We start from the raw sequence: 25,682 nt of genomic DNA, 5'->3' as shown, positions 1-25,682 counted from the left end.
GAGAGTGTCAGATCTCCTGGACCTGAAGTTACAAGCGGTTGTGAGCTGCCTTATGTGGGTGCTGGGAACTGAACTCAGGTCCTCTTCAAAAGCAGTGTACTCTTAACCAGTGAGCCGACTCCTCAGCTCCCTACATGAATTAAAAGAATATTTGAGATGGGGTTTCATTATGTAGTCCAAAGCCTCAGATCCATACTTCTCCTGCCTCAGCTTTCTGGACCCCAAAATCATGGGCATGTACCCACAACACTTGGCTTAATATTTGAAAATTTGAGTGCTGCATTCAACCGTAGTGCATCACACCCGGTTTTCACTTTGCCATTTACTGATTTATTTTTTGCATGCATGCGTACGTGTGTAAATTTGGGTGTGCGACTGCTACAGATTGGAAGGCCGAGAACGGCCTCAGGTTGTCTTTGCTCAGTGGGTAAAGTGTTTGCAGCTGTATAAGCATGGCAATGTGAGTTCTGATAGTCAGAACCCACGTAAAAGCCAGCTGTTATGTGCGCACCTGTAACCCTGAACTGGGGGTCGGGAAATGGGTAAATATGGGAGCTTGTTTGCCATCCAGTCTATCCAAAACAGTGAGCTCTGTGTTTCTAAACAGACAAATAAGGTGGGGTATGATAGAGAATAGGAGACTCTAGATTTGACCTCTGACCTCCACTTGCATGCAAAGATGAATACACCCTGGAACCACATACACACACTCATGCACACAGCAATATACACATACTTACATATATGCACATAAATGCTCACATGTATGCATATATACACAAACACACATGTACACACACACACACACACAAACACACACAGAATGAAGAATTCTGCCCTCATAGGAGTTGAGGGTTGTGGAGGCTGAAGCTGAGGAGAGGGAGCATGGTGAGCTGTTGGACAGGGGCTGCCTGTAAACAGCAACAGTGCCCTACATATTCCAAACAGCTGGAAGGACTTGGAGCGTTTTCACCATAACATACTTTGTTTGAGAGCTGGGTATGGCTGTATGGTTGTGCACACCGGCAACCCCAGCCCCTGGGAGGTAGAGGCACCAGGATCAGGAGTTTCCAGGTATTCCCTGGCTACATTGTGAGTTTCAGGGCAGCCTGGAGGTACCCAAGAAGCTATGTCAAAAGAAGAAAAATGTTTTAAGATAGGCACTTAACTGGGTTCAGCCATAGCACAGTGTAGACATTTATCAAACGACTGGTATTCTGTTTCTTTTTAACTTTTAAAACTATATTCATCTATTTTGTCATGTGTGCCTGTGTGTGGGTGTATCTAGAGCCAACTGTTTCTCACACAGCACCTCCTCAGAGAGGCCTCCCAAGGCTGCACACTCTATTCTTGTCCTGGGGTGGAATCTCTTTAGCTCTGGCTCCTTCCAGGCCTAAGCCCTAATATAGCTCTGGTAGACCACTGGCTCCCTGACAGCTTGTGGGCTCCTTGGGGACAGCACACCTCTAGGGCCTGGAGCAGTTTCTAAAAAATGACAAAAGGTCACTCACTGGCTGCTCATCTCTAAAGCATCTCTCCCTTTTAGATCCTCCAAGCCAGCCCTATGCGCCTCTCCTCCATGGTCCCTCTCACCTATCCTACAGAGGTCAAAGCACCTGCTCTGTGGGTGCCTGTTTTCTGCCTGACTCCCTGCAGTTGCTCTTCGTGCCTGCACTGCACTCTTGAGGCCCCCTCTATGGGCTCCTCCCCTCCTTCTACCTTCCCTGTCCACTCTGTTGATGGCTTGCCAACCTCCTTGAACTTCAACTGTTCGCTCCTTCCCCAAAATAACTGGCAGTCCCCCACTGGGATGCCCTTGAACCTCCGTGTTGGTGGCAAGCACTGTTCAACATGTATGGGCTCCATCTACCCTCAGCTCACAGGACCATATATGATGCGTTCTGAGAAATCTTTGCTTGCCCTCTGAAATGAAAAATACACTCAACACTGCTCATATATATCTACACATATATATGTATACATACATGCATCATATATATGTATGTTCAGATATTTTAAGACAAACCAATTAAAATGGAAATTAAGAAAGTCACCTCACACACAAATTAATTTCCTCAGGTCTTCCCCTCTCTCCCATTAGGCAGAATATTAAATTAGAGGATCAAAAATTTAAAACCACCCTTCCTAGCCTGGAGCAAAAAATACTAATACAAGAGATTTAAAAAACAATACAGATAGCTAATGTGTGGGAGACTGGCTCCTTAGAATGAGTTTGTTTGTTTTTTTTTTTTTTAATGAGGGGGAGATTGCATTTTCATTTTTATTATCTTCTGGGCGTTACCATTTCTGTCAAGAGTTTATATAGCCAAGGAACTAATGGTACACACTTCAGAGAATTCACTTTTATGTCTGTGAATGTTTTTGTAGAGGTCTAAGTGCTTATCGCTGTGTTGAGAGTCTGGTGGGATGAAACCTCCATTATTTTGTGTCTGGTTGGATCGACTCCATTGATGGGTAGAGTGTCTAGTGTGGATGAGACCGTCCATTACTATTTTGAGTGTCTGGTCAGATGAGGCCTCCATCAGTGCTCTGAGTGTCTGGTGCTGAGCAGACTCCTACCATTGTGTCTGGCTGGGTAAGCCCGACCATGGTGCACTATGTTGGCTGTGGTCCTGAGCCCTCAATCACAGCAGTTTAGTGTCTGGCGCGGGACAGTGCTCTCACTAGGTGGAGCTATTTAATGAATAAAGCACCATACTTAAAATCATTAATCATAATCCTTGATAACCTGTAGTAAAGACTGCCTTTGTCTTTGCCCAGGTTTAATTTTATGCATTTATATAACTCTAAGAAGGTGTCTTCTGCCTTCATCAAATCATCAAGGAGTCTGTGGCACAAAGAGCTAATGGAGTTTCTTTCAAGCTATTACAAAACATCAAATTGTGTGACAGCATCAGATTCTGAATGAAAACGCTTTCTTTGTCTAACTCTTCTTGGGATGCACCGAGTTCCACGCCGGTGATGCTCTTTGACCTCTGCATGTGAGCTACTTTTGATGTTTTCATTGCTCAGGTTCCCACTTGCTTTGATGGTGGCAGTAAACACAGCACAAAGGCCCCATTATATCCAGTTGCTGCGGCACCTCGCAGCTTAAAATGTTGTTTCTAATGTAGATAGGAACGACTGCCTCTCGCAACAAACGCCATGGGGTTTAATAGACAGCCACTCTGCTTCTATGGAGGGTTCGGTGTACTCAGAGTCCAGGGCGAGTGCTCATCCTCCTGCTAGGACGAAGAGAAGGAACACCCTGGACAGCATGGACTTCTGGAGCCAGGCCTGGAATCCCAGCAACTTGGAACACCGAGGCAGAGGAACATAGGAAGCTCAAGGCCTTGGCTCCAGAGGGAATTCAAGGATGACCTGGCTAAGTTAGTGAGACCCTATTTTTTAAAAAATGACAAAAGAGCTGAGCTATTGGCACAATGTTAGAGTGCTTGGGTGTGAGGGTGTGGGTTTGATCCCCCAGCGACTCCCCCAAAGAAGACTGTGTTCCATGGGGGGCGGGGGCAGAGACAGCAGAGGATTTGGAGCCTTTGGGGTAGGGGGTAAGGGACATGGGGAGAGCCAAGATCTCACTTCCAGCCACACTACCTGGCTGGTGAGATCTGGTGAGGTCAGTAAGGTTCTATGACAATGTTTGAACTTGAGTGTTGTGGCCAGGTGACAACTACTTAAAATGGGTGAGATAAGAACTACAAAAAGAATGACTTGGAGCACATAACACTGGAGGTGACAAGAGTGGCAGTTAGATGGTCAAAGCAAGAATTTCTCATGGGTAAAACTCTTTTTTTCCCCTTGAAGATAGATTTATCAGAGTCCATCTGCTGTAACCAAAGGTGTGTGCCACCATGCCTGGCGCCTAATTTTCACATCTTTTCTGCTTAGTATTTGGTCCCAAAAGGCACCTACAAATTCCCAGACTGTATGTTACTTATCAAAACCAACAGTATCCGCCTTGATGGCAGGACTAAAACACCGCTTTTCACCAAGCGGCTTGGAAGGAGGCAGACAGCATGCCGGTTGCATGGTGTCCAAACGCCATTAAGTCGTGCTATGTGTTTTTATGTGGATTAGAGTCTGTATAGATGATCACAATGAGACCTAAACTCAGCGACTAGTGTTGTAATGGCGAAGGGATGAGCGGGCTAGGTCCTCTGGTACCTTCACTTTAGACTTCCGGCCTCCACAACGGTGAAAGGATGCCCTTCTCAAGTTCATGGCTGTTTGCTAGGGCTGCTCCTGGGTAAGATCCTTGCCCGTGGGCTGGGGGGTATGGTTCTGTGGTACAGCACTTGCCTAGTGTAATTAAGGCTCTGGCAGAGTCCATGTTTAGCACTGGAATAAAAAAACCCATTTTCCTATCAGCCACAAGTAATGTGTAAATCACGGAGCCATAGGAGACTATGTCTTCAACTACAAAATAGGTGAAAACTCAGCAAATCATCCTGGACCAAGAACAGGTTTATCCGGGACTCACCATCCAGGACTGATTGGCCCTGCTGCAATGGAGCCTGTGGAAACATATGTAAGAGGGGATGTGTGGCAAAGGAGACTGTTTACTTCATGGCTAGGTAAGAAAACGGAGACCCCAACTCACATGAAGGGTATACTCCCATCAGGCCTGAACTCACAAGTGTTCCATCACTCACCCCCAACAGTGCCCTGTTGGGGACCACACCTTTAACTCCAGGGCCCGTGGGACACTAAAGTTCCAAGACGGAGTAGCCAGAATTCACATGGCTGTAGAAAGTGGAGGGGGCTGAGCTCACAGAGGCCTCTGAGCCATCCGACAAGCTTAAGCTGACCACGTTTCAATGCTACAAACACAGCTCCTAGGTCGGGCTGGCCTTTGGTCCAGCTTGTCCGACTGAAGTCACTCTCTCAGGCAGGCTCTTCAGGAGCTCAGCGCCTCCCCATCACCTGAGGCTGGTCCCCAGGAGCAGTGCCTACACTCCTTGCCCCATTCTCCCTGAGGGCAGGAAAGGCATACCCACGGAAGGCCTCCACCGCTTGGTGCCATCAGTAGGGCCAGGAAGATGCCAAACACACTCAGAAACTGCTGGGTCTTGACCTCCATGCTGAGGGATGGTTGGCACTAATTCCGGGTGGCAACCAGGAACAAGGAGAGACATCTGTCGGCTTCATTTGTGTTGCCCTGGGTAACGCCAACTCCCACTTGGAATGATCGATCTACCCACTCGGGAGCAATTAAGTGAACAGCAAGAGAAAACATCCCCTACACCAACTGCCACACTGTCACTCAGGGTGACTGACAGGAACCTATTCACTGACTGATTTTTTTTTTTAAACGAGACAGGGTTTCTCTGTATAACCTTGGCTGCCCTCGAACTCACTCTGTAGACCAGGCTGGCCTCGAACTCAAGAGATCCAGCTGCCTCTGCCTCCTGAATGCTGGCATTAAAAGGCATATGTCACCACTGGCCGGCTCACCGACTAATCTTTTATTTAAAAGTCTGGCTAGGCACGGAAAGACACACATACACGCTAACCAGTTAAAATATCCAAATAAAATTTACTGCGACTTTTGTAGAATTTAATTTGTGCTACAAGACTTGTTGCATAGGAAACTATTCAAAGCCCCTGAGGAAAAATATCCATGGTTTAAGGTGCGACTGGTTCTGTTTCTTCTTTGGGGAAAAAGGTAAAGAGATGCTCTCTGGGCAAAACGAAGGCGCAGAATGATGGGCATGTCATGTGATTTCGTTCCTTCAGCAGTAACGCCTACTGTTTACCTTTGACTCTGCTGGTCTGCCGTGTCTGATTCAGAAGCTATAGGACATTTTGGCTGAACACCGGGCTGCACACTGGTCAAACAAGTGCATCAGCTTGTGCCAGCGAAACAGGTGGAGGGCAGCCCCCAGCGTCTGGAACTGCCCCCCTGGAAACAGACGGCCTGCTCGTTACAAGGGTCACTTAAACTGCTCATCTTTCTGGTGTGAGTTCTCCATCCCGCTTCCTCCCCAAATGCCACAGCTACTGTGTGACCCTGGAAACGGACCACACGACCCACCACTCTGAAGTTCGACACAATCCTCTGCGAGCTCCCAGCTCTCCACAGAACATCACCCAGAGAGAATGTTCCCTGAGCTCATGTTTGTCCTGCTGGGTAACCAGTTATCTCCTTGTCGTGGCTGCACCAGGAAGGAGAAGGTTAAATGTGAGAGATGAAGTGTCTAAGTTTGGCAACAATGGGAGGTACCGCTACACGCCAGCACATGACATCACCCGAAAGGTCACCAGGTGACTGTGGTGGACATAGGAAGAGTCAGGGGCCACCAGGCTTTGGCTGGGTGCTGGGATTTTTCCTTCCACCAACAGCAGAGGCAGGGCTACCCTGAGGGTGACAGCAGTCAATAGCCCAGAGCAGCGGGGACCACCTCATTCCCAAGGGGCACTGTGCTTCTGAATGGTAACTGCATACACACAGGGGTGACAGGGACCCTCTGACTCCAACTGACTTCTTATTTGTTGGCAGAATCTCAATGACAATGAGCCACCATGTGGGTGCTAAGCACACAGACCAACATGTCCCGTGGATGGCCACTGAGGACAACAAGGCAGAAGAAAGGAAGAGTGGGGCCTTGGGCATCCTAGACCCATCTACTGAAAGCCACCAGGCCCATGGACTCCCTTTCTCATTGGCGACGAGCAGAAAATGTTTGCATGGAGCAAACTCCTTTCCACTCTTGAGTGTCGAAATGCAAGGATGCCTGGGACCCAGAAACACACGTGGCCTTTAAATATCTATATACACCTAGAACATAATTTAAAAGGCCTTTAAAGAACATAAAAACCTCAACAGCATTTGCCTTTACTAAGGTGATTTTTTTTTTAAAATAACCTTTACAGTCCATTAAAAAATTAGATACCACCTTTCTTTTGTCCTAAGTCTTTTGTTTAAAAAAGTGATCTTAAAAGCAAATGTACATTTCAACAAATAGAAAGCAACACGATTGGCAACAAGTGGACGTAGAAAGCCCCTGGGACCTGCCCTGAACAGAGGGGAGGGGCGGAAGGAGAGTCCAAGGTCCTCAGTGGCTCCTGGGTATGGCTGGCAGATGGAGCATCTACCTGAGCAGCCATCCCTCCCTGTACCACCTGGGGATGGCACAGTCCCCACCGTGGACAGATCACGGACAGATGATATTCTGGAAGAGTTCCAGTTCGGGTAAGCACTAGGGCAGAGGCCCCACTCAGATCACAAAGTCATCACGGTCCGCGGGGCTGAAGGCGGCAGCCCTCAGGATGTCCAGTGAGTTCACCAGGATCAGTGTTCCCGTGAGATGCTTCCAGCGCCTGGTGATCGGATTCTTCATCTTGTCCAGGCCTATGTGCAGCTCCTGGATGACATCTCGGTAGCTGTCCCCAATCTGGTGGCTCCAGGTGAGTAAGAAGTCATAGGCCGGTTTCCACATGGCCTAAGAGATGGAGTTACAAAAACAAAAACAAACAAACAAACAAAAAAACGAGAGAGAGAGAGAGAGAGAGAGAGAGAGAGAGAGAGAGACAGAGAGAGAGAGACAGAGAGAGAGAGAGAGAGAGAGACAGACAGACAAAGGTCACAGGATGGCCAGTCAGCCACTTGGGTATGATGCTTACAGCAGCAGGTGGAGCCATCTGTGCCACCCAGCCAACACTGGGGAGAGAGGTGGCATGCCCTCCTGTGTCTGAGGATCTCTGGGCGGATCTCTCTTTCCTCACAGCATTCACTTTCACCCATGCCATGTATTAGAAATTGACCACACAAAGAAAGTACACCCTGATGCTTGGGACTTCCTGTTTCCCTGTCTTGTGAGTCTGACTCAGCTCCCAGGGTTACCTCCACAAACAGTCTATGGGCATGACTCCACCATACACCCCTTTCTACGTCAGCAGGGCCAATGCAGTGGCCCACCACCACCACCAAAGCTCTGTTAACACACTTGATGGTCTGACAGGAGGTAACTTAAAAGTAAGACCAGCAAGGGAGGGCAGTCTACACTTCCCCAGATTGTGGCAGGGCAGCCCTGCTCTCTTCTACACCAGGGTCTCAAGGCACTTCCCTGAACAGGCAGATGGCTCCCACCTAAGCGGGGCATACCTTGTACTGGGCCCACTCACTCCACCTCATCTTACCCTCCCAGAGTGCTATGAAGTAGATCAATTATTATTGTACCCCACGGGTCCCAGAACCTGAGGGGCCAAGTGATTTAAGTAACCAAGGGGTTGGAGCCCCGCTTACCTCACTGTCTACCACCCCATTCCTGTCTCGGTGGGGCGACTCGTATGCATCCATCTGTTGCTTGGAGACCTTGGCCAACTTCTCAGCCAGTTCCCTCCAGCGCTGTGCCACTTCGACAGCCGTGGTCAGGAGCACAAAGTCCTGGATGAGTCTGACCACCAGGCCCTGGCAGTCCATTTTCAGCAAAGCCTGGGAAGACAGAATGCAGTGTGACGGCAGGGTAGGTTTGGCTTTGGGGGGAGGTCCATCTGCAGACAATGCTTTTTAGAGTCCTAAAGAGTGTATGGGTTAGCACCGTCTCCAAAACTCACATCCAGGGCCCCAGAAAGTGACTTAGTTTCGAAAGAAGCCTTCTCAGAGAGAATGTGACATATAATAATACCATAGGGGCAAGGCCATCGTGGCTGAGGTCCTTACAAGAGCCACCCACCCAGGGCTTTCCAGAGCGGGTAGAGGGAAAGCAAGTGGTACTCCCAGACACAGGAAGTCCTGAGTCAAGTTGGCCAGGCATGTCTGTTGTGCAGACAGAAAGACACATTGGCAGATGCTGAAAATCTAAGGCCGGAGAGCAGAGACCAGAGGCAGAAGCGGGCCCCAGCTTCCTGAGGCACTTTCCCTGTCCCTGGGCACATGACACCAGGAGTTCATGCAAATATGCTGCCAGAGTGGAAGGGTCACATGTCATCTCAACTACTTATGTATTTCAGAGAGTGATCGAGCATCATCTGAATTTTGATATCTGGAATGAAATTATTTTTAATAAAATGTGCCGGGCGTGGTGGCACACGCCTTTAATCCCAGCACTCAGGAGGCAGAGGCAGGCGGATCGCTGTGAGTTCGAGGCCAGCCTGGTCTACAAAGTGAGTCCAGGATGGCCAAGGCTACATAGAGAAACCCTGTCTCGAAAAACAAAAACAAACAAAAAACAATAAAACACAAATGTGTTCATGTTGCAGAAGAAAAGGATGATGATGATGATGATGTGTGTGGTCACGTGTGTCAGAGTGCATCTGTGATACACTGGTGGTCAAGTGCTAGGGAGATCTAACCTTTCATTGATGCATTGAGCGTTTAGGGGTAAACTGAGGCAGGAAAGGTCACCTCAGCTCTATGTGTCGTCGTCCTGGGAAAGTATGCAGATGAACACAGGGCTTGACCGGCAAGTCACTCAGCAACATCAAACAAGCACTGCGCTGCCCGGGTCAGGTGGTGGCCTCGTGTGCTAGGTGACTGAGTGCGTCAAAATCACCTGCTTCAAATTCAAGTCACTCTTGGCAGAGGTCAGTAAACTCACTCTCTCCCCAGGGGCTCTGGGCACAGAATACAAAGGTCCTGGGAAATTCAGGCCACTCGGGGGCCACTGCTGGCCAGGAAACCACATGGCATTTCTGGGTGTAGCCAATGAATGGGCAGGCTAGTGCTTTTGACGTCAGTTACGAGGGTGTCTCGTCTTTCCTGCACTCACTCTTCTCAGCTCCTCTCACGCCCCGTTTCTACAGAGCCCAGCCTTAGCCCTATCTGTTACTCAGCTGCTCATGCAACCCGCACAGTGTGTTTGAGCGCATTTTCCACAACAGTGAACTTTGGGAGCATGTAAGTCTTGGCAGTAGGAGGTACACGGCTGGATCTCAGCTCTGAAGAGTCCCACCCCCACCCCACATGGCTTACTCAAGTACACAAAGGCATACTGGAAAATACTGGGGGAAGTCAAACACAATTCTGACTTCAGGTAGAATCTTGCTAACATGAGTGAAGGGACAGACTGAAATTGTGGCTCATGGGCACACGGCTTCCGTGCCATCTTCAGAGGGAGCAGAAAGACTTTGCCTAACGGCGACTCTTCTAGTTTTACTTCTGTTGCTGTGATAAGTATCCTGACCTAAACCAACATGGGAGGAAAGGGTTAGTCTGGGAGGTCAAGGGCCATGGCTGTGTCACTGTAAGATGTATTGTTTACAGTAACAGTTGGCCACAGGCTGTGCAGTTGTTAAGCTGTTTTACAAGCTCTTAGGAATATAAGGTAAGCTAGTATTTGGGTGGCTTTTTTGTTTGTTTTTCTGAGATACTCCAGTATGGATGAAAAAGTTCTATACAGCACAAGGCACATGGCTAGTGAAGCTACCTCTCCATCCAGTTAACTACAGAGCTGGCCCCTCTGTCTCTGTGGCCTCCTGGTCTGTGGAATAAGGTAGGTTTTTCTCCAATCCAGCCTGAGTCCCCTTGTCACCCTTCCAGTGTGGATGACAATTACTCAGATCTAGAAGGTCCACCCAGGCCTGCAGGCAAACCGCTTGCCTCTCTCGGTGCATTCACAGAATATCCATACATGAACAGATGTTTCCACCTGGGCTTTCAAACATATTCAGAAAACCCTCCCTCTCAAGGCCTGCACAGTACCACAGAAGATGCACCAAGGTTCCATCATTAAAGACAGAGCACGCTCTGCAGTTTCTCCCCTTCGGGAAATACCCCCAAGCCCCCATACCAAACTTCAGGCTACAGAATCACGTCCCACCTCCCCTGCCGGGGACTGAGTTGATGACTTCAGAGATGGCGCATCTCAGAACTTTCAAAGCATCTCCTGTCACTCTCAGGCAGCCGACTCCAAGTGACACTGGCTAGTCATGTACCCAGTAGTGCTAGCTATGTACCCAGTGATGCTTTCTAGCCTGTGACTTAGAGCACAACCGACACGCTTCCCACAGGGTCCCCAACCTCAGTGGTCACCAAAATCATCAATGCCTCCCATCAGGTATGCAAAAGTACCAGAGTGCAGGCTGCCCCAGAAAAGCCAACTGTGGAACACCCACCGCAATAGCCTACCCATTGTCAAGAGGGACACTGGAGGCCCTGAGTGACATAGGCTGCTAGCCCTTGTTACACACAGGGAGGGGCTGACAGTATAGAGGGAAAGCACAGTGTAACCCACAAGAGCACAGAAGACTCAGATGCATCTCAGCTCAAGCCGTTCTCACACAGCATGCACTCATTCATTCATTCACATTCTCTCCCTCTCTTCCTCTATGGAGTGCAGATCTAATGGGGGTTGGGGCGCAGTAACGATTAATAGGTATACAGCAATCTTGCCTTGAGCGAGCACTGTGAAGATCCAGGAGCAAGAGAAGTGACATCTGAGAGAGTGCATCATCAGGATGTGGTCCCCAGGCCAAGAGGGACACCAGCTGTGGGGCCCACAGCAAGGGGACAGCTGGTGCATGCAAGACACAGAGAAAAGGCCACAGGCAGGGCTGTCACAGGCCCCGGGTGCAGGGGAGGTGCAGCATCCGGTGGCTGTGGCGAGGAACCTCCAGACATTGGTGAGACCTTTCCACTCCACGCTGCACAGTGACCGCCTCAAACCTTCAACTTCCTACTTACTCTTGTTTTAGTTGCCAGAGCAGAGACGTTGATGATGCAAAGGCAGCTTATAAACAGAAGGGGGCAGTGGCCTAGGTGCGACCTGCTGGCTGGGGCCAAGTCTGTAGGAAGCCTGACTGACCCTTGGTTGTCCATGGTGGGGTTAGCCAGCCATGGGTTTTTGAAATTTTGCCAGGCATTAAAATTCAGCTGCTCAGGAGGCAGTGCCCGAGATAGCTGGGGAAAACAGAACACGGAAGACCCTGGGTTTTTTTTTTTTTGTTTTTGTTTTTTAATAAAACTGCCCTTGCCCCAGGGCCAAGTTCCAGCTAAGGCCAAACTGCAGCTCGAAGGAAGGTAGAGGGGACTCAGAGGTACACAGGACTCCTCCTGACCCCTCCCACAGACCAATGAAAAATAATCCTCCCCAAACTTGCCATGCTGAGTTAAGAGCCTGACCCTGAAGAGTAATTACATAAGGAGGCAGAAAGTCCCATCCACGATGTTTGCCCACAGAGGGAGGAAGCGGGCCTATTCTAGATTAACGTCCTGCGGCTGTGGGAGGGACAGGCGATGCAGTCTCTGAAGGGTGCTGTCAGTGGGCTCCTAGGGAACACATGCTCCTGCCCCTGGGGAACTCCAGCCAGTCAGGGAGGCCAGGGCAAGGTCAGGGAAGGGGGAATGTCCCCATGGCCTTCTAGCAATCTGTTTCACGTGGCAATACAGCTGAAAGAGACCTGCTTGACCTCTGTAGGTGACCTACATGCAGAGCCCAAGGCTGTCCCCACTCACTTCTGGTTTGCCTTCCAGTGAAACTGTTGCCGTCAGGTCCCCCCTCAGCCCTATCTTAACAGTCAAAGGCCCTCATGACTGCAACTCACACTGCCATCGTCCTTCCTGGGCAGTCTCAGCCCTTTTTGTCCCATGCTGTGGCATGGCATGTTACCATGGGCCATATTCAAAGGGTCTCATGCCGTGCTCTATCTCAGAGGGTCATCTGCAGCCACTCAGAGATGCTTGATGTTGTCATATCGAGGGGGCAGGTGGGTGGGGATAGGACAAGAGAGTAGCCAAAACGCTGGGGACCGTAGAGGCAGGAAGGATCAAGAAGAGGATTCCTAGTGACAACAGTGACCATCAGAACCACACAGCTGGGTCGGGCTGCCTGTGGGGAACCACTGTCCTATGCTCCACAAAGTCCAGGTTGCTGGAAGACCCGAGGAGGACTCAGAAAACGTCCCCCTCTGGCCTATGGTCAGTGTGTCTCAGAACCGATCGTGGCACCTCTCCTTTCCAAGTAGTTCTCAGAACGCCAATTAGTTTTATAATCAGCCAAGAGCTGATGAATCCCAGGCAGGGAGAAGGCATCACGATAAAGACAGATGTTAGAGACGTCGGGTAGCATAAGGCAAGAGCTTGCATAAAGCAAGGCCAGGCTGTGGGGCAAAGGCTTTTAGTGCTATTTCACAGAGCCTGTTGACACACGGATTCCCTCCGAAGACCAAGCACAAGCTTCTGGACCATAGCCCCGTCCGTGCCATCCCCCCCTCTCCCCCCCGGGTTCTAGCTTGCTTTCTATTGCTGTGATAAGCATCATGACCAAAAGCAACCTGGGGGAAGAAAGGGTTTATCTGGCTTACGCATCCTGGACCACAGTCACTCACCATGGCAGGAGCCACGGAGGACCACTGCGTATGGGCTTGCTTCCCATGGCTTGCTTACTCTGTTTTCTTGTACAACCCAGGACAACCTGTCAGGGACGGCAGGCACATCCCATAGTGTGCTGGGCTGTCCCACATCAATCACTGACGACAAAAAAAAAAAAAAAAAAAAAAAAAGCCCCATTGACCTGTCCTTAAGTCAGTCAGATGGATGCCATTTCTCAATTGAGGTTCCCTCTTCCTGTTTGTGTCAAGTGGTCAAAACCTAACCAGTGAACACAGGCCCATCAGAAACTATAGGGAGGCTCATAAATGTAGCGCAAGAGGGGACAAACACCTTCCTTGGTGTCTTAAGGATTCTACCCTACTGCACTTCCAACACTGTCCCTGTGACTTGGCCCAGTACAACCCATGCCTGACGGCCTGAAACACACTCACCATCACCAGCTCCTTCTGGAAGGACTTCCGGTCCTTGTTATCAGGGTTGTTACAGTCCTCTTTGAGCTTTTCCAGAACAGATGCTACCCGCTCTGGCTCACTGTCCAGCTCCGCGCGGCAAAAGAAGGTAAGCGGCAGGTTCCCATAACCCAGGGCATCGGCAAAGGCCCGCCAGCTGCTGATGTTCTCCATGAGCAAGGTCCGCACAGAGGCATAGATGTAGGTGAGGAATTTGCAGGGCCGGAGAATCTGCTCCAGCAGCACCGAGGTGCTCAGCTCGGGCCCTGAGAACAGGCTGGGCCGGGCCTTGCCAACTACCAGTACGTTCTTGGTATGCACCAAGCCCACTTTGCCCTGATAGTAGCCAATGTACCACTCCTTGGTCCACAGTTGTCCCTTGAGCCGGATGCGTTCCTCGCTGAGCAGGGCCACGGCATCACCCTTCTTGTATTCCAGCAGGTAGTGGCTCTTGTTCTGCCGCACCACGGTCTTCAGGAGCTTGCCGAACTTGAGACTAGACACAGGGCGGTCCTGAAACGTTGGGTACTTGGTGGTGACGACAAACGGCGACAGGATGATCTTCCCAACCTCATTCTTCTTAAGAAACCTCCTCTGCCCGGATGGTTTAATGGCACTTTTCGGGGGCGGTTGCGGAGTCTGGACACAGAACTGCGTGAGGATTGTGTCCTGGTCGTCCTTGACTTGGACCCTCAGTGTGAAGTCGGACAGCTCGTTGGGGTTCTGGGAGATGACGGAGAAGATCAGGCGGCTAACCTTACCAAGCTTCACCTGGAAGCCTCTCACCACTTTGCCTTGCTCGCTGGCCTTGACCTCATAGTTGCTCATATTGGAGAACATACACACTTTGAGATCCTGGGGCCTGGACAGGATGAACTGGTGTTTGCCCCACAGCTGTAGGGCCACGGGGGCAGGACTGGGAGCCTGCCGGGTAACCTCACTGACCAGGAGGGTCTTGGGGGCGCAATCATGTCCAAAAATGGTCACTACTGTCTTGAAGGATGGATGGATGTGTTTGGGACCGTAGAGACCCACGGTGACCCTCTTATTGATGAAATCCCACACGGTGGAAGGGTAGAGGATGTTGGGGCCTTGGGCAACGATAGCTAGGTACATGCAGGGTTCCAGATTGTCCAGCTGCACTTGTACGGTGTCCCCATAGCTGTAGGCGAGGGGGATGGGCACGTAAGGCCCCTCCTTTGAGTCACTTCTCAAGCACTGCAGGAGCACTGTGCTTTTGCTGAAGATGTCGCCCTTCACCTCGGCAGAGACCTTCATCTCCAAGATGATGAAGGTCCTCACCTCCAGGTTGCTGAGCTTCACCTCCACCACAGGGCTGACGCTGTTGGACCTATCACTGTTGAGCTCGAGTGGAGGGTCCAGCAGGGCTTTCATGGAGATCTGCTGTGTCTCCCCAGGGGCCACATGGCCCTCGGGCACGTGGATGCTGATGTTGGTGTCAGGAAGCTGCACCGAGCCCCCAGAGCTATCCAGCTTGCACACGATATTTGTCTCCACCGCTTGGGTCTGGCCCCAACCTGGGCTTTGGCCCAGCAGGTCCAAGTCATGGCAGGAACGGGCCAGCTTCCGGTGATTTAGCCAGGCCGCCCGGAAGTCTTCTCGGCTTTGAAACTGTTCTGGGGCAGGTGACTTCAAGCCCGTGAAGAAACTGGATGTGGGGGGAGCATCCGATTTGGCCTGCAGGACGGAGAGTTCTGAAAGGCTGTAGGAACGCTTACTTCTGAAGAAGGGGTTGTCTCGCTTGACCGGCTGCTCCCTGAGGAGTCCACTGGTGGCCGGGAGCTCATCAAAAATGTTGCCGGTGCTGTTGGTGGTAGCCGAGCTGGATTCGGTAAAGGAAGATGTGCCCGTGTCAAAAAGGAGGAGATCCACAGTACTCTTGGGGTTTAGCTCATCCGTGCTGGGTTGTGGATTCCCGTTCAGAAAGGGGTTTGTTTGGACTCCATTCCAGAAAGGGTTGTTACTATAGGGTCTGCTAGATTCTTTCTGGTCATCTGTCCAGCCCCCTAGCAGATCTAGCTCCTTGGCCACTTCATCAGGGCTGTCTGGGAGATTGTCAATCATGCCGCTGTCACTCAGGGTGGAATTCCGGTAATTCAACGGCTGCACGTAGGAGGAAGGGATGTAACCCATCTCCGTGGTGTTGTGGGCATACCACCACTCCCCACCAGACGTGTCCAAGACGTAGAGGTGGTCGCCCTTGGAGAACTTTAGGGTGGTGAAGTTGTTGGGGCAGTAGTCTTTGATCGCAATCACTTCCTTAGCGTTTCCAAAAGGTGTGGGGTTGTCCACTAGCAAGGCACTGGGGGAAGGCACTGCACAAAACACAGAAACATAGAGTGAGGTCAGGCCCACAGGAGATGCTGCCGAATAGGGAGCAGGGGTGCCATGATGCAGTCCACCAACCCAGCCAGTGAACAACAGGAAGCAGCCAGGGTAAAGATTTACGGGAGCCCCGTGCCCTGTGTCATGACTCAGGAGTGCTCTGCTGCTTTGCTACTCAGCCACTTTCCAATTCAACCCTCTAACGTAGTTTGCAAAGGACCCAGAAGAACGGTCCCTAAACCACCTTAGAAAAACAGACCTTGTGACAGGCTGTGCACCTGTTCTATGTTCTGAACATCTCATTTTGATAAAAGTCTTTATCTAATTTCTGTCCATGCCTGTGAGTACCAGACAACACCTGGGACAGATACAGTATGTAATCAAAGCGCATGTGTGCTTGGAGAAATAATGGGTGTGTTCAACTCCCACATGCGCCAGCCCAGTGGGACGGTATTCAGGGGACAGGGAAAGCAGATGAGGAGTGCCTCTCAAGGCAGGCCTTCCGCCATGGCCTTTGTTAGTCTATAGACATCTGGCCTCTGTAGCTAACAGAGAGAAACATTCTTTCCTTCTAAAATTAAATTTAAATTGTTTGTATACACATGCATACACATGGCATGGATATAGGAAGCAGAGGTTTTCAGGACTGCGTTCTCCTTCCACCGCGGAATCTGGGAAGTGATCTCAGGCCTCAGCAACAAGCACTCTTACCCACTAAACTATCCTGCTAGCTCAAACAAAGTATTTCCCAAAACCAACTGTAGATAGAAACAGGCAAAAGGACCAAAATCTCAGCTAAACCAACTTGACAGCTGCTCAATACAGGATGAGGTCCACGGCCACTGGGCCAGAAGCTATCGCACCAGCTGCCCACACACCATTTCCTGCCGGGTTCCTTTTTCTTTGTAAATGGGACACAATTAACCAAATTCTGTCTTCCTGGCTAAGCTTGGGAAGCAGGCAAGGCGTCTCTTGCTTTCACAGCTGGCAGAGCTGGGCCCTGGAGCCTCCCCTCCCACTCATTTAAAAGGATGCAAGGCTCTGTCTCAGTGCCCAGGTGCTGCTGGCTCTGCAGACCTAGGTTGAACGGCCTTTTGGGGGTCATGTAACCACTGGAACCCTTATTTTCCCTGATGGAGAAAAGGCATCTTTCTCAGTAGGCTGGGGTGCAGCCTGACGGTGTTCAGCCGCACATAATCCATCTGAAGTCCACTCACTCTCTTCTACTTTTGTTTTTTGTTTTTGTGTTTTTTTCCTCCTCCACAGCACTTAATACAGGGCAAGGGGAAATATCTCCTTTACCCTCCACATCCAGTGGAACAAAAAGGCCAAGATTAAATTAAAGGTATAAAAAATTCATGAGTGTGCTAAAAGGGGAGCTGGGAATTCCCTCCTCTCTAAAGGGAAGGGAGAATGAGGAGGAAGAGACCTTTTGAGGAAGACAGTGCATGACTTTTAGGGCAGCAAGCGACATGCCTGCAGAACATGCCATGGCCTGGGACACAGCTCAGAAAGGACCCTCTTTAACATGAATGCGGAAGCCAACGAGGAACGATCAATTTCGTCCAAGTGTGTGAGTTCAGTAGTGGAAACCGGGGAAGGGAGGGGAGGCAGTCTCCCTGGGTCCCTCCATATCCCCCTCCCCCACCCCACCTGTTAGTTAGCACAGGGGTGCTGGGCCTGCGGTCCCTTCACTACCATTACCACACTGCAGACTTGACGGGAATTAGTGTCTCCAAACAGCACCTGGAGTCCTTTCTGTCAAGAGCATCAGGTGCAGACTCCCCGGAGCCACCGTCCTCGGGCCTGAGGCAAATGGGAGTCACGCAGCTGGGCACACTTAGCTCGCCCCTTCGTGTCCTGTCACCTTAGACTACTACTCCTCACGCTCATCAAACCTGCCTAGAAACTTTTAAGTTTAGCCTTGAATTTGGGGTCTTCACTCCCTTCGAAAGGCTCCCATGCCATGCTGGCACACACGGCATCAGCCTGTATGCGTTACGCTTGTTAATCCATGTCAAAGAGGCCATGTCCGAGAGGTGGAAGTCTTCATTTCTCAGAGGGACTTAAGTGCCACATAAGCCTGGCGCACAGTAGGGAATATGCACTTTTTAGGACCAAAACCGTTCAACCATGGTGCTGGCTGACAGGGCAGAATTCCCCTGGCCTGTGTCCTTCTGTCACCAAGTCACAACAGTGACAAACTGGAGTAGTTTCTTCTTCCTACTGTTGTGACAAGATACCTGACAAAACGCAGCTAAATGAAGGAAGGGTTTGTTCTGGCTTACAGTTTGAGGGGATCATGACAGAGAGCACAGTTAGCAGTCCGCAATCAGGAAGCAGAGAGCGGTGAATGCCAGCGGTCAGCAAGCTTCCCCGTTTTCTCCTTTTTTATCCAGCCCATGGGATGGTGCTACACACTTAGGGTGGGTCTTCACACCACAATTAACCCAGTCTGGGAATTCCCTCACTGGCTAAATTTGTCTCCTAGGTGATTTTCAACTCTGTCAAGCTGAACATATTAATCATCTCCCAAATACTGCCTCTGAAAGGATGAGGATGAACGAAGACCCCCCACAGGGACAAGCCAGCTCTCTGTAGAGGTGTGCTATGTGCATGCACGCATGCCTGCCTGCCTGTATGTGTGCATTCATGCTGTGGGCAATAGGCACAGGCTAGGGGGACAGGAAGAGAGTTCATCCAGTCTACAAGAAGATGCAAAATCACACAAAGCCTTCAAGCTGAAGAACCTCGGTCCCAGGGAAATGGTCATTGCAGAACCCTGGATGGCCAAGCACAGAGACACCACTGGATGAGAAGGGTATGGGCCATGGGAAAGCCAGAGAGGGCGAGGCCCTAGCAAGGCCTGTCTGCTCCTATTCTTAACTTCTGGCTGTGTCAGCTTCTCCTCCCTGGTGCATGGGGCAGGGGCTTCTCAGGGTGCACGGGGCAGGGGCTTCTCGGGGTACATGAGGCAGGGGTTTCTCGGGGTGCATGGGGCAGGGGCTTCTCGGGGTACATGGGGCAGGGGCTTCTTGGGGTGCATGGGGCAGGGGCTTATCGGGGTGCATGGGGCAGGGGTTTCTCCTGGTGCATGGGGCAGGGGTTTCTCCGGGTGCATGGGGCAGGGGTTTCTCCTGGTGCATGGGGCAGGGGTTTCTCCTGGTGCATGGGACAGGGGTTTCTCCTGGTGCATGGGGCAGGGGTTTCTCCTGGTGCATGGGGCAGGGGCTTCTCTAGAGTGTCTTAATTTCCTCACATGTGACTCAGAGCTTTCCCTGATGATCTGTCAAGAAGGGTCAGAGACAGGAGGGCAGGTAACACTGTGCTTCTGAGGCCTTTATTCTGAACCCTAAGGGACCCTGGAAGAAAGGTGGGGAAGGCAAAGGGAGTTGGGCAGGAAGCTCTTCTCTCCCACCTCTGTGGCCCGTTGTGTCCTCTGGTAACAGAATACTCATTTACTGCATATACCAGAAATGAAAGACAACAAACAAACAACCTCCCCCAAAGCGCAAGTGAAAATTAAATGTCGAGTGCCGGCCATTAAAACCTTGTCAGACTCCTTCACAGTTATTTCCACTTGGGTTCCCGTCAGATAATCAATTCCCTTACATCTCAATATTTTCAAAGTCTTAAAAAAAAAAAAAAAAAAAGTCAGAGACTAAAACATGCTTTGTACATGTTCTGAAATACATCAATACAAATTATCACTTTAGCTTTTACCAGACTGAAGAGTAGGAATGGTTTTACTTAAAATTCTGAGCACTCTCACCTTCTAGGAGACATGGAAATACATTTCACTCAGAGGTCTGGCTCCTCCAAGGGGCGACAGTCTCCCCTGCCCCTCCCTTGGGGAACCACCACAGTGGGCTATGTTGTTAGTTCTTTTCTGGAGGGGCACATCTGCATCATCTCCATCAATTGCTGACAAGAAGCCCCTGGGAACAAGAGGCCACGGGGACAGGGATTCCATTCCACCAGCCTTTCACTGAACCCCATCACAGTGAGATATGCGAAGTACTAGGCCAACTAAAAATCACCTCGATATTAATATTAATATCATCATCATCATCATCATCCCTGGGTGCTTGCAACTTCAGGACTCTGAATAATACATTTTCTATCCCCTGGCCTAAGTTTTTATGCAGGCAAAACATGAAATGGGGCAGGAGACTCCAAAGTAGGCACTATGGCAAGATCTGCTTGCCCTCTGATGTGCAAACCAGGAAAACGAACGCGCTGCTGCCAGCTAGGATAGGCCGGCATCAAGGCCCAGGGATGAGACGTGCAGACTAAGGCTCCACAGTGCTGAGTGACCTCGGATTCTCAGATGCCCTCCCTGCCTGCAGCACACCGGCTGTGCACACTTGGTCAAGGCTGTTTGCTTTGAGCACAAACCCTGCACGTTCTGCTCACCTTTTCTAGCCCTGTCCCCTTTTCTAGCCCCGCCCCATCCCCAAGCTATGAAGAACACGCTGCCCATTACCCAACTGCAAAACCCCACAAATGTTCCATTACTTACAGCAACACCCACTAACTCTGTTGCTATTACACCTTCCAGTTCGTTCTCCTTCTTTCAAAGAACACTTGCAGCAGTGCTCAGGACTGCTTGCAGAAGCCAGGGGCAGGGGAGCAGGTAACTGATGCAAAGGCTGAAGACATGGGGGCTGTGGCTTCAGTCCAGGACGCCTTGGTTCTGAGTTTGCCAAGGGAGAAGGAACAGAGATCAAGTTCTGAGTGCTCGGTGGGAGAAGGAGGTCAAGGCATGACTTCAGAGTGAGCTGTCAATGTTATCTGACCCCCTCAAAGGAGGACGGGGTGGGTGTGGGGAGGAGTGTGTGTATGTGTGTGTGTGTGTGTGTGTGTGAGAGAGAGAGAGAGAGAGAGAGAGAGAGAGAGAGAGAGAGAGAGAGAGAGAGAGAGAGACACAGACAGACAGACACCAGCAGTGAACTGCCAATGCTGCAAAAAGGCTGGTCATAATGACACAGGTGACCATGATCCAATGCATCCCGAGTCACAAGCCACTAGATGTGTCTAACAAGGTCAAAGCCGACTTTCAGTAATCAATGCTGAGTGGGGTCCACATGTGTAGCTAAGAGACAGATTTGCCCAACATCTCAATTCTGTGAGCCTGGAGTACTTGGCAAATTCCAGGTTCAGTAAGACAGCCTGGCTCAAAATCAAAAATCAAAACAAACAAACAAACAAAACAAAAAACAAAAAAACCAAAACAAAACAAAAGAAGGCGAGTGGCATCTGAGTGACACTTAGCCTCCAAGTGGACTTGCATCCATGTGCACCCCGACCCATGTGCATTCCTGCCCACATAAATTAGTAAGTGCATGTGTGTATACACAACCTTCTCCCTACCCATCCAGAGATAAATGGCACCCTTTCAGGGAGGAGTGAATAACATGAGGGTTAGAGAGTCAAACATAAAACAGGCTGCTGGTAAGCCCAAGAAGCTCTAGGGTCAGGAGGCTGTCAAAATCCCAGTGTCCCCCTTGGTCAGGGGTTGGCTAGGAGCTTACCTTTGACGTCATTAAAGCTTGTCTCTGAGAAGCCCTCACTCAGGTCAATCAGCGTCCCCTCTGACTTGCACCGGGGGAGGCAATTGGAGTTGGCCGCCCGGATGCGCTGGGCCGCCATGGTTGAACCTCTTGGGTCGGTGAGGCACTAAGGTCTCATGTCTCCTCCCCCAGTTCCAGCAGGGACAGCAGCTTCTGTCTCATACAGTCACGCTGCACGGCAGGGTCAACTTGGCTGTGTGCTTCTTCCTGAAGGGAGAGAAGAAATAATTTCCTCTGAACAAGTGAAGCCTAGCTTCGGGGGTGATCTTACTGGAAGAGGGAATCCTCTTTCTTCCAGGCCAGTCCAGCGAAGAGTGGCCTGATTCATTGCTCTGGCCTGGGAGCAGAAGCAGCGAGCTTGTCCAGACTCTGTGCCCAGTGGGCACGCACAGACACTCTTCCTACTGCACAATGGAGGTCTGTGAAATGTGTCCCAGCACCTGGATGACCATTCAGTACAGTCAAAGGGGATGCCTGGGACTGTGCAGCAGCACACTGCCACTTCCAGGACTTGGGAAGAAAACAGCCTCTGTCCATCCAGAGTGGCGGGTCTTGTTGGAGAAGCAGCCGTGGGAGGTTGGCACAGGCAACAGTGAGCCAATGGCACCATTTGCTCTTGAGGCCCTGCCACAGTGGCTCAGGGGGTGGGCTAGGCTGTTCCCTGCCTATACATATCCACTGGACCTAAAACAGCACATCATAAACCCGGTCCTTGGGGAATTAGGTATTTGGTGTGTAGCTAATACATGTGAAATTGGACACACTGTTGGACTGCTAATTTCTTAGGCTGGTGGATGACATTACGATGAGCAAGGTTTGCTGGTAGTGGGATGAGGCAGGCAGGGCTTAAGCACCTGTGGTGGGGTGTTTCATTGGCTTGGAGAAGAGTCTAGGCTACAATAAATAGCGACAACAAAGAGCTGGCTTCGATGTGTGAATTTTGCAGCTCCTTTACCAGAAACCAATAAATACTGCTGCAGCTGGCCACTGTCATCCCCAAACAACCGCGTTCTTTCTTACAACAAGACCTGAGTACCTTATGGCTCAGCACTCCATGGCTGGAAAGGGGGCCTCTGACACATGTGTGAGGGCCTTGTGCCGCACTCTGTGGTAAAGAGCTCACACAGGCCAGGGCTCCGCATCCCCAGCTCAAAGGCCCCAAGTAATGAATGAGAAGGCTCTACACCCACTTCCTAGTGATGACAAGAGCCACCTGTATACAACCTGAATCCTGCTTGGCCCAAGTATTTGTGCCTATCATCCAGGGTTAGAACCACATTAACTAGACTTGATTTTTTTTTTTAAAAGGAATACACACAATGAAATGATACAGAACATGTACCAATGTCTCCATGAACTCCAGTTACCACCACCAACCATAAGAGGCCAGTCCTGGCTCCCATGACCAGTGGGCAGAGATCCAAGAAAAGGCTTCCGACTTCCCGTCCACCTTACAACTCCAGAGGATCACTGCTTGCAAGTGCTCTAATGGCAAAGACTCAGCGTCCTTTACGAACTCTGGGAAAATCACAGCAGAGGAAATGGAGACCCAAGAGTGGGAGGGGGAATGGCACTTCAGGAGTGGGTCAGAGCTCAAAGGTAACCTTGAACTCACAATGAGGGAGGAGTTTGGGGGCCACTTGATATTGTGGCTCCTGAGATTCTAAGGAGAGGCAGCCAATATGGAAGGGAAGGTGAGGTCAGGAAATGCCTACTGGTTGTGACAGCTGATGACAGGCACGCAGATGCTGTCCTGCAGATGCTGGTACAACCCAGAGCTGCTCTGAGGACCCCAAATGAAAAAGGGGCATGCTTTGGCTTTGGCTCTTAATCTGCTCTAGACACCTAAGTATTTATTACCTGTGCCTGCTTTCCTCTTGCTAGCTAATACGTCCTTCCAACAGAAATGAATCGGGCACCTCTGCCATCCTTCCTCCCTCAAGGAAGTGGGGCGGGGGTTCTTATGGACTGTCCCACTCCCAGCAACAAGAACTGATTTTGTAGAGGGTTAAAGAACCGGAGTCAAAATGGCACAAAATGGGGCATTAGTGCTGAGCTCCAAGGCAGCCCCCTGGCTTTAGAAAGCTTTGGACAGAACCTTTCCTGGGTTCCCATGCGCATAGCCTGGGATGTGATGGACCACAGGAGATGGAGTTCGGTGTAGGCCCGTTCAAAGGCACCTGAGCCTGGTACTAGACCAGGGGTGGGTCCTGGAGGGCTTGGCCAAGAACAGAGGGCAAAGTGAGTGGGGAACAGGGCTGAATGGGTCGGCTCACCTTTCTCTGAGGGTTTTTGGAAGCCACCGTAGGTGTGGCGGTTTGAGTGAGAAATGTCTTTCACGGGCTCCAGAATTTGAAGACTTGGTCCCCAGCCAATGGCCCTGTTTGGGTGGTTTTAGGTGGTACAGCTTCACAGGAGGGAGTAGGTCACCAAGGGTGGTATGTGAAATTAAAAGGCTCATGCTACGGCCAGTTGACTGTTTTTGTGCTTGTGGCTCTCAGCTTCTTGCGCCTCCTACTGTCATGTTCCCACTGTCATGCCATGCTGTCATGTTTCCACTGTCATGTTATGTCATGCTGTCATGCCTCCCCACCAGGATGAACTCTTGCTTTTGGTTGTGGTGTTTTATCATAGCCACAGAAAAGTAACTAACACTCCTGGCTGGGAACTGTCATGTGACGTAGTTGACAAAAATGTTGTTTCCTTTGAGAATGGTCACTTCAGGCCTAGGAAAACTGCTGGCCAGGTGCAGGGGCAGAGGACAACACTGAAGGTTCAGCTGGATAGCTTTACCTCCCTCAAAGTCGTGCACAGAAGGCCAAGTCACACAGAGGTACCTGGGAGATTTCTGAGCAGGCAGCTTTCTCAGAGCAGGCCAGGGGTGGACACCAGTACCTTGAATTGGCAAGGCTGTGCAGTACCACTCAGAGGCCAGTGATCAATACAGAAGAGTGACCCAGGACTCTCTCGCGACTGTGAGGCCTGGGGTCTGATCCAGGCCTCCAGAGTGGACACAGTGTTGTAATGATGATGAAATAGTTATTTCTTATGGAGGGGACATGGGCAAGGGAGCAAACCAGCAAGATATAGAAAAAAGACACCTTCAAGGAACAGATAAGTATGTATGTATCCTCCATCCGATGGAGAGGCCAAGCTCTGAAGTGTAACCACCAGCACCCGACATGCCTTGTGTTCACACTGGCACCAATGCGCTCACTCAAACACGACCCCCCTTTTCCTTAAGTGGAGGATTTTTATCTTGGGGGGGGGGGTTAAAAATCCCAAGAATGATTGTTTTTTTCCTCTCTCTCTCCTCTAGAGACAACCCGCCCTTGAATTGGATCCTGGTACTGTCACTACCACACTGAGGGCAAACAGGGACGTTACCCACCCCATCCTTTGGGGACATTTTCTTACAGCGAAGAAAGAGAGCAGTTAGTCCCTCTGGGCCTGCTTGGGGAGGGGGAAGGGGCTCCTCCCTCCTCAAGGTGCAGTCCAGGCAGGCGGAAGGCGAAGCCCCTTTCTACTGGCTCCATCACTCTGAGCCAGGCACACAGAAATCACGGCAGCTAACAGTACCCAGAGTTGCCCCACATGCTGTACTGTCGCCCAGAAGATGAATTATCATTCCCATCACCACCCTGGTAATGTATTTATTTCACCCTACCTGGGCCTTGCTGTCCCAGCCTGACTGCCCAACTGTGCTGACAAGGCATGGGCACCAACCCTCAGTCTCTCACTCACCTTGTACAAGAAATTAATCCCAGGAGGCCTTGTGACAGCCCAGAGGCTGGCAAGAGGGTCAGGTGACCCTGCAGCCAAGGAGACATCACTTAGAAGCTATGCTCTCTGCCACCTGGCTGGCCACTTCCTCCTCCTCAGCCTCAAAGCCAGTGCTGTGGGCTTCCCAATTCTTCCACTATCTGTCCTTGTGGGTGCCTCACTTTCTCCAAGGACACACCACCTGGTTCCCTCAGACCTCTGGGGATTATTTTCTGTCTCTAAGGAAGCAAGCTTCCCAGGCAG

The 25,682-nt window shown here is 50.6% G+C and overlaps 1 protein-coding gene across 1 annotated transcript; it reads right to left on the bottom strand.

Moving 5' to 3' along the window:
* Positions 1-7,152: 7,152 nt before the first annotated feature.
* On the bottom strand, positions 7,153-21,876 carry Sh3bp4 (SH3 domain binding protein 4). Its single transcript, XM_051154295.1, has 4 exons — positions 21,618-21,876; positions 13,720-16,073; positions 8,264-8,452; positions 7,153-7,460 (listed from the first exon to the last, which is right to left on the bottom strand). The coding sequence occupies exons 1-4, from the start codon at positions 21,733-21,735 to the stop codon at positions 7,236-7,238; spliced, it is 2,886 nt and encodes a 961-aa protein (XP_051010252.1). The 5' UTR covers positions 21,736-21,876; the 3' UTR covers positions 7,153-7,235.
* Positions 21,877-25,682: the final 3,806 nt, after the last annotated feature.

This window comes from Acomys russatus, chromosome 12, assembly GCF_903995435.1.
Source record: "Acomys russatus chromosome 12, mAcoRus1.1, whole genome shotgun sequence".
Lineage (NCBI taxonomy): Eukaryota > Metazoa > Chordata > Mammalia > Rodentia > Muridae > Acomys > Acomys russatus.
The sequence above is the reverse complement of the archived record's forward strand: the minus strand, read 5'-3'. Positions and strand labels throughout refer to the sequence as shown.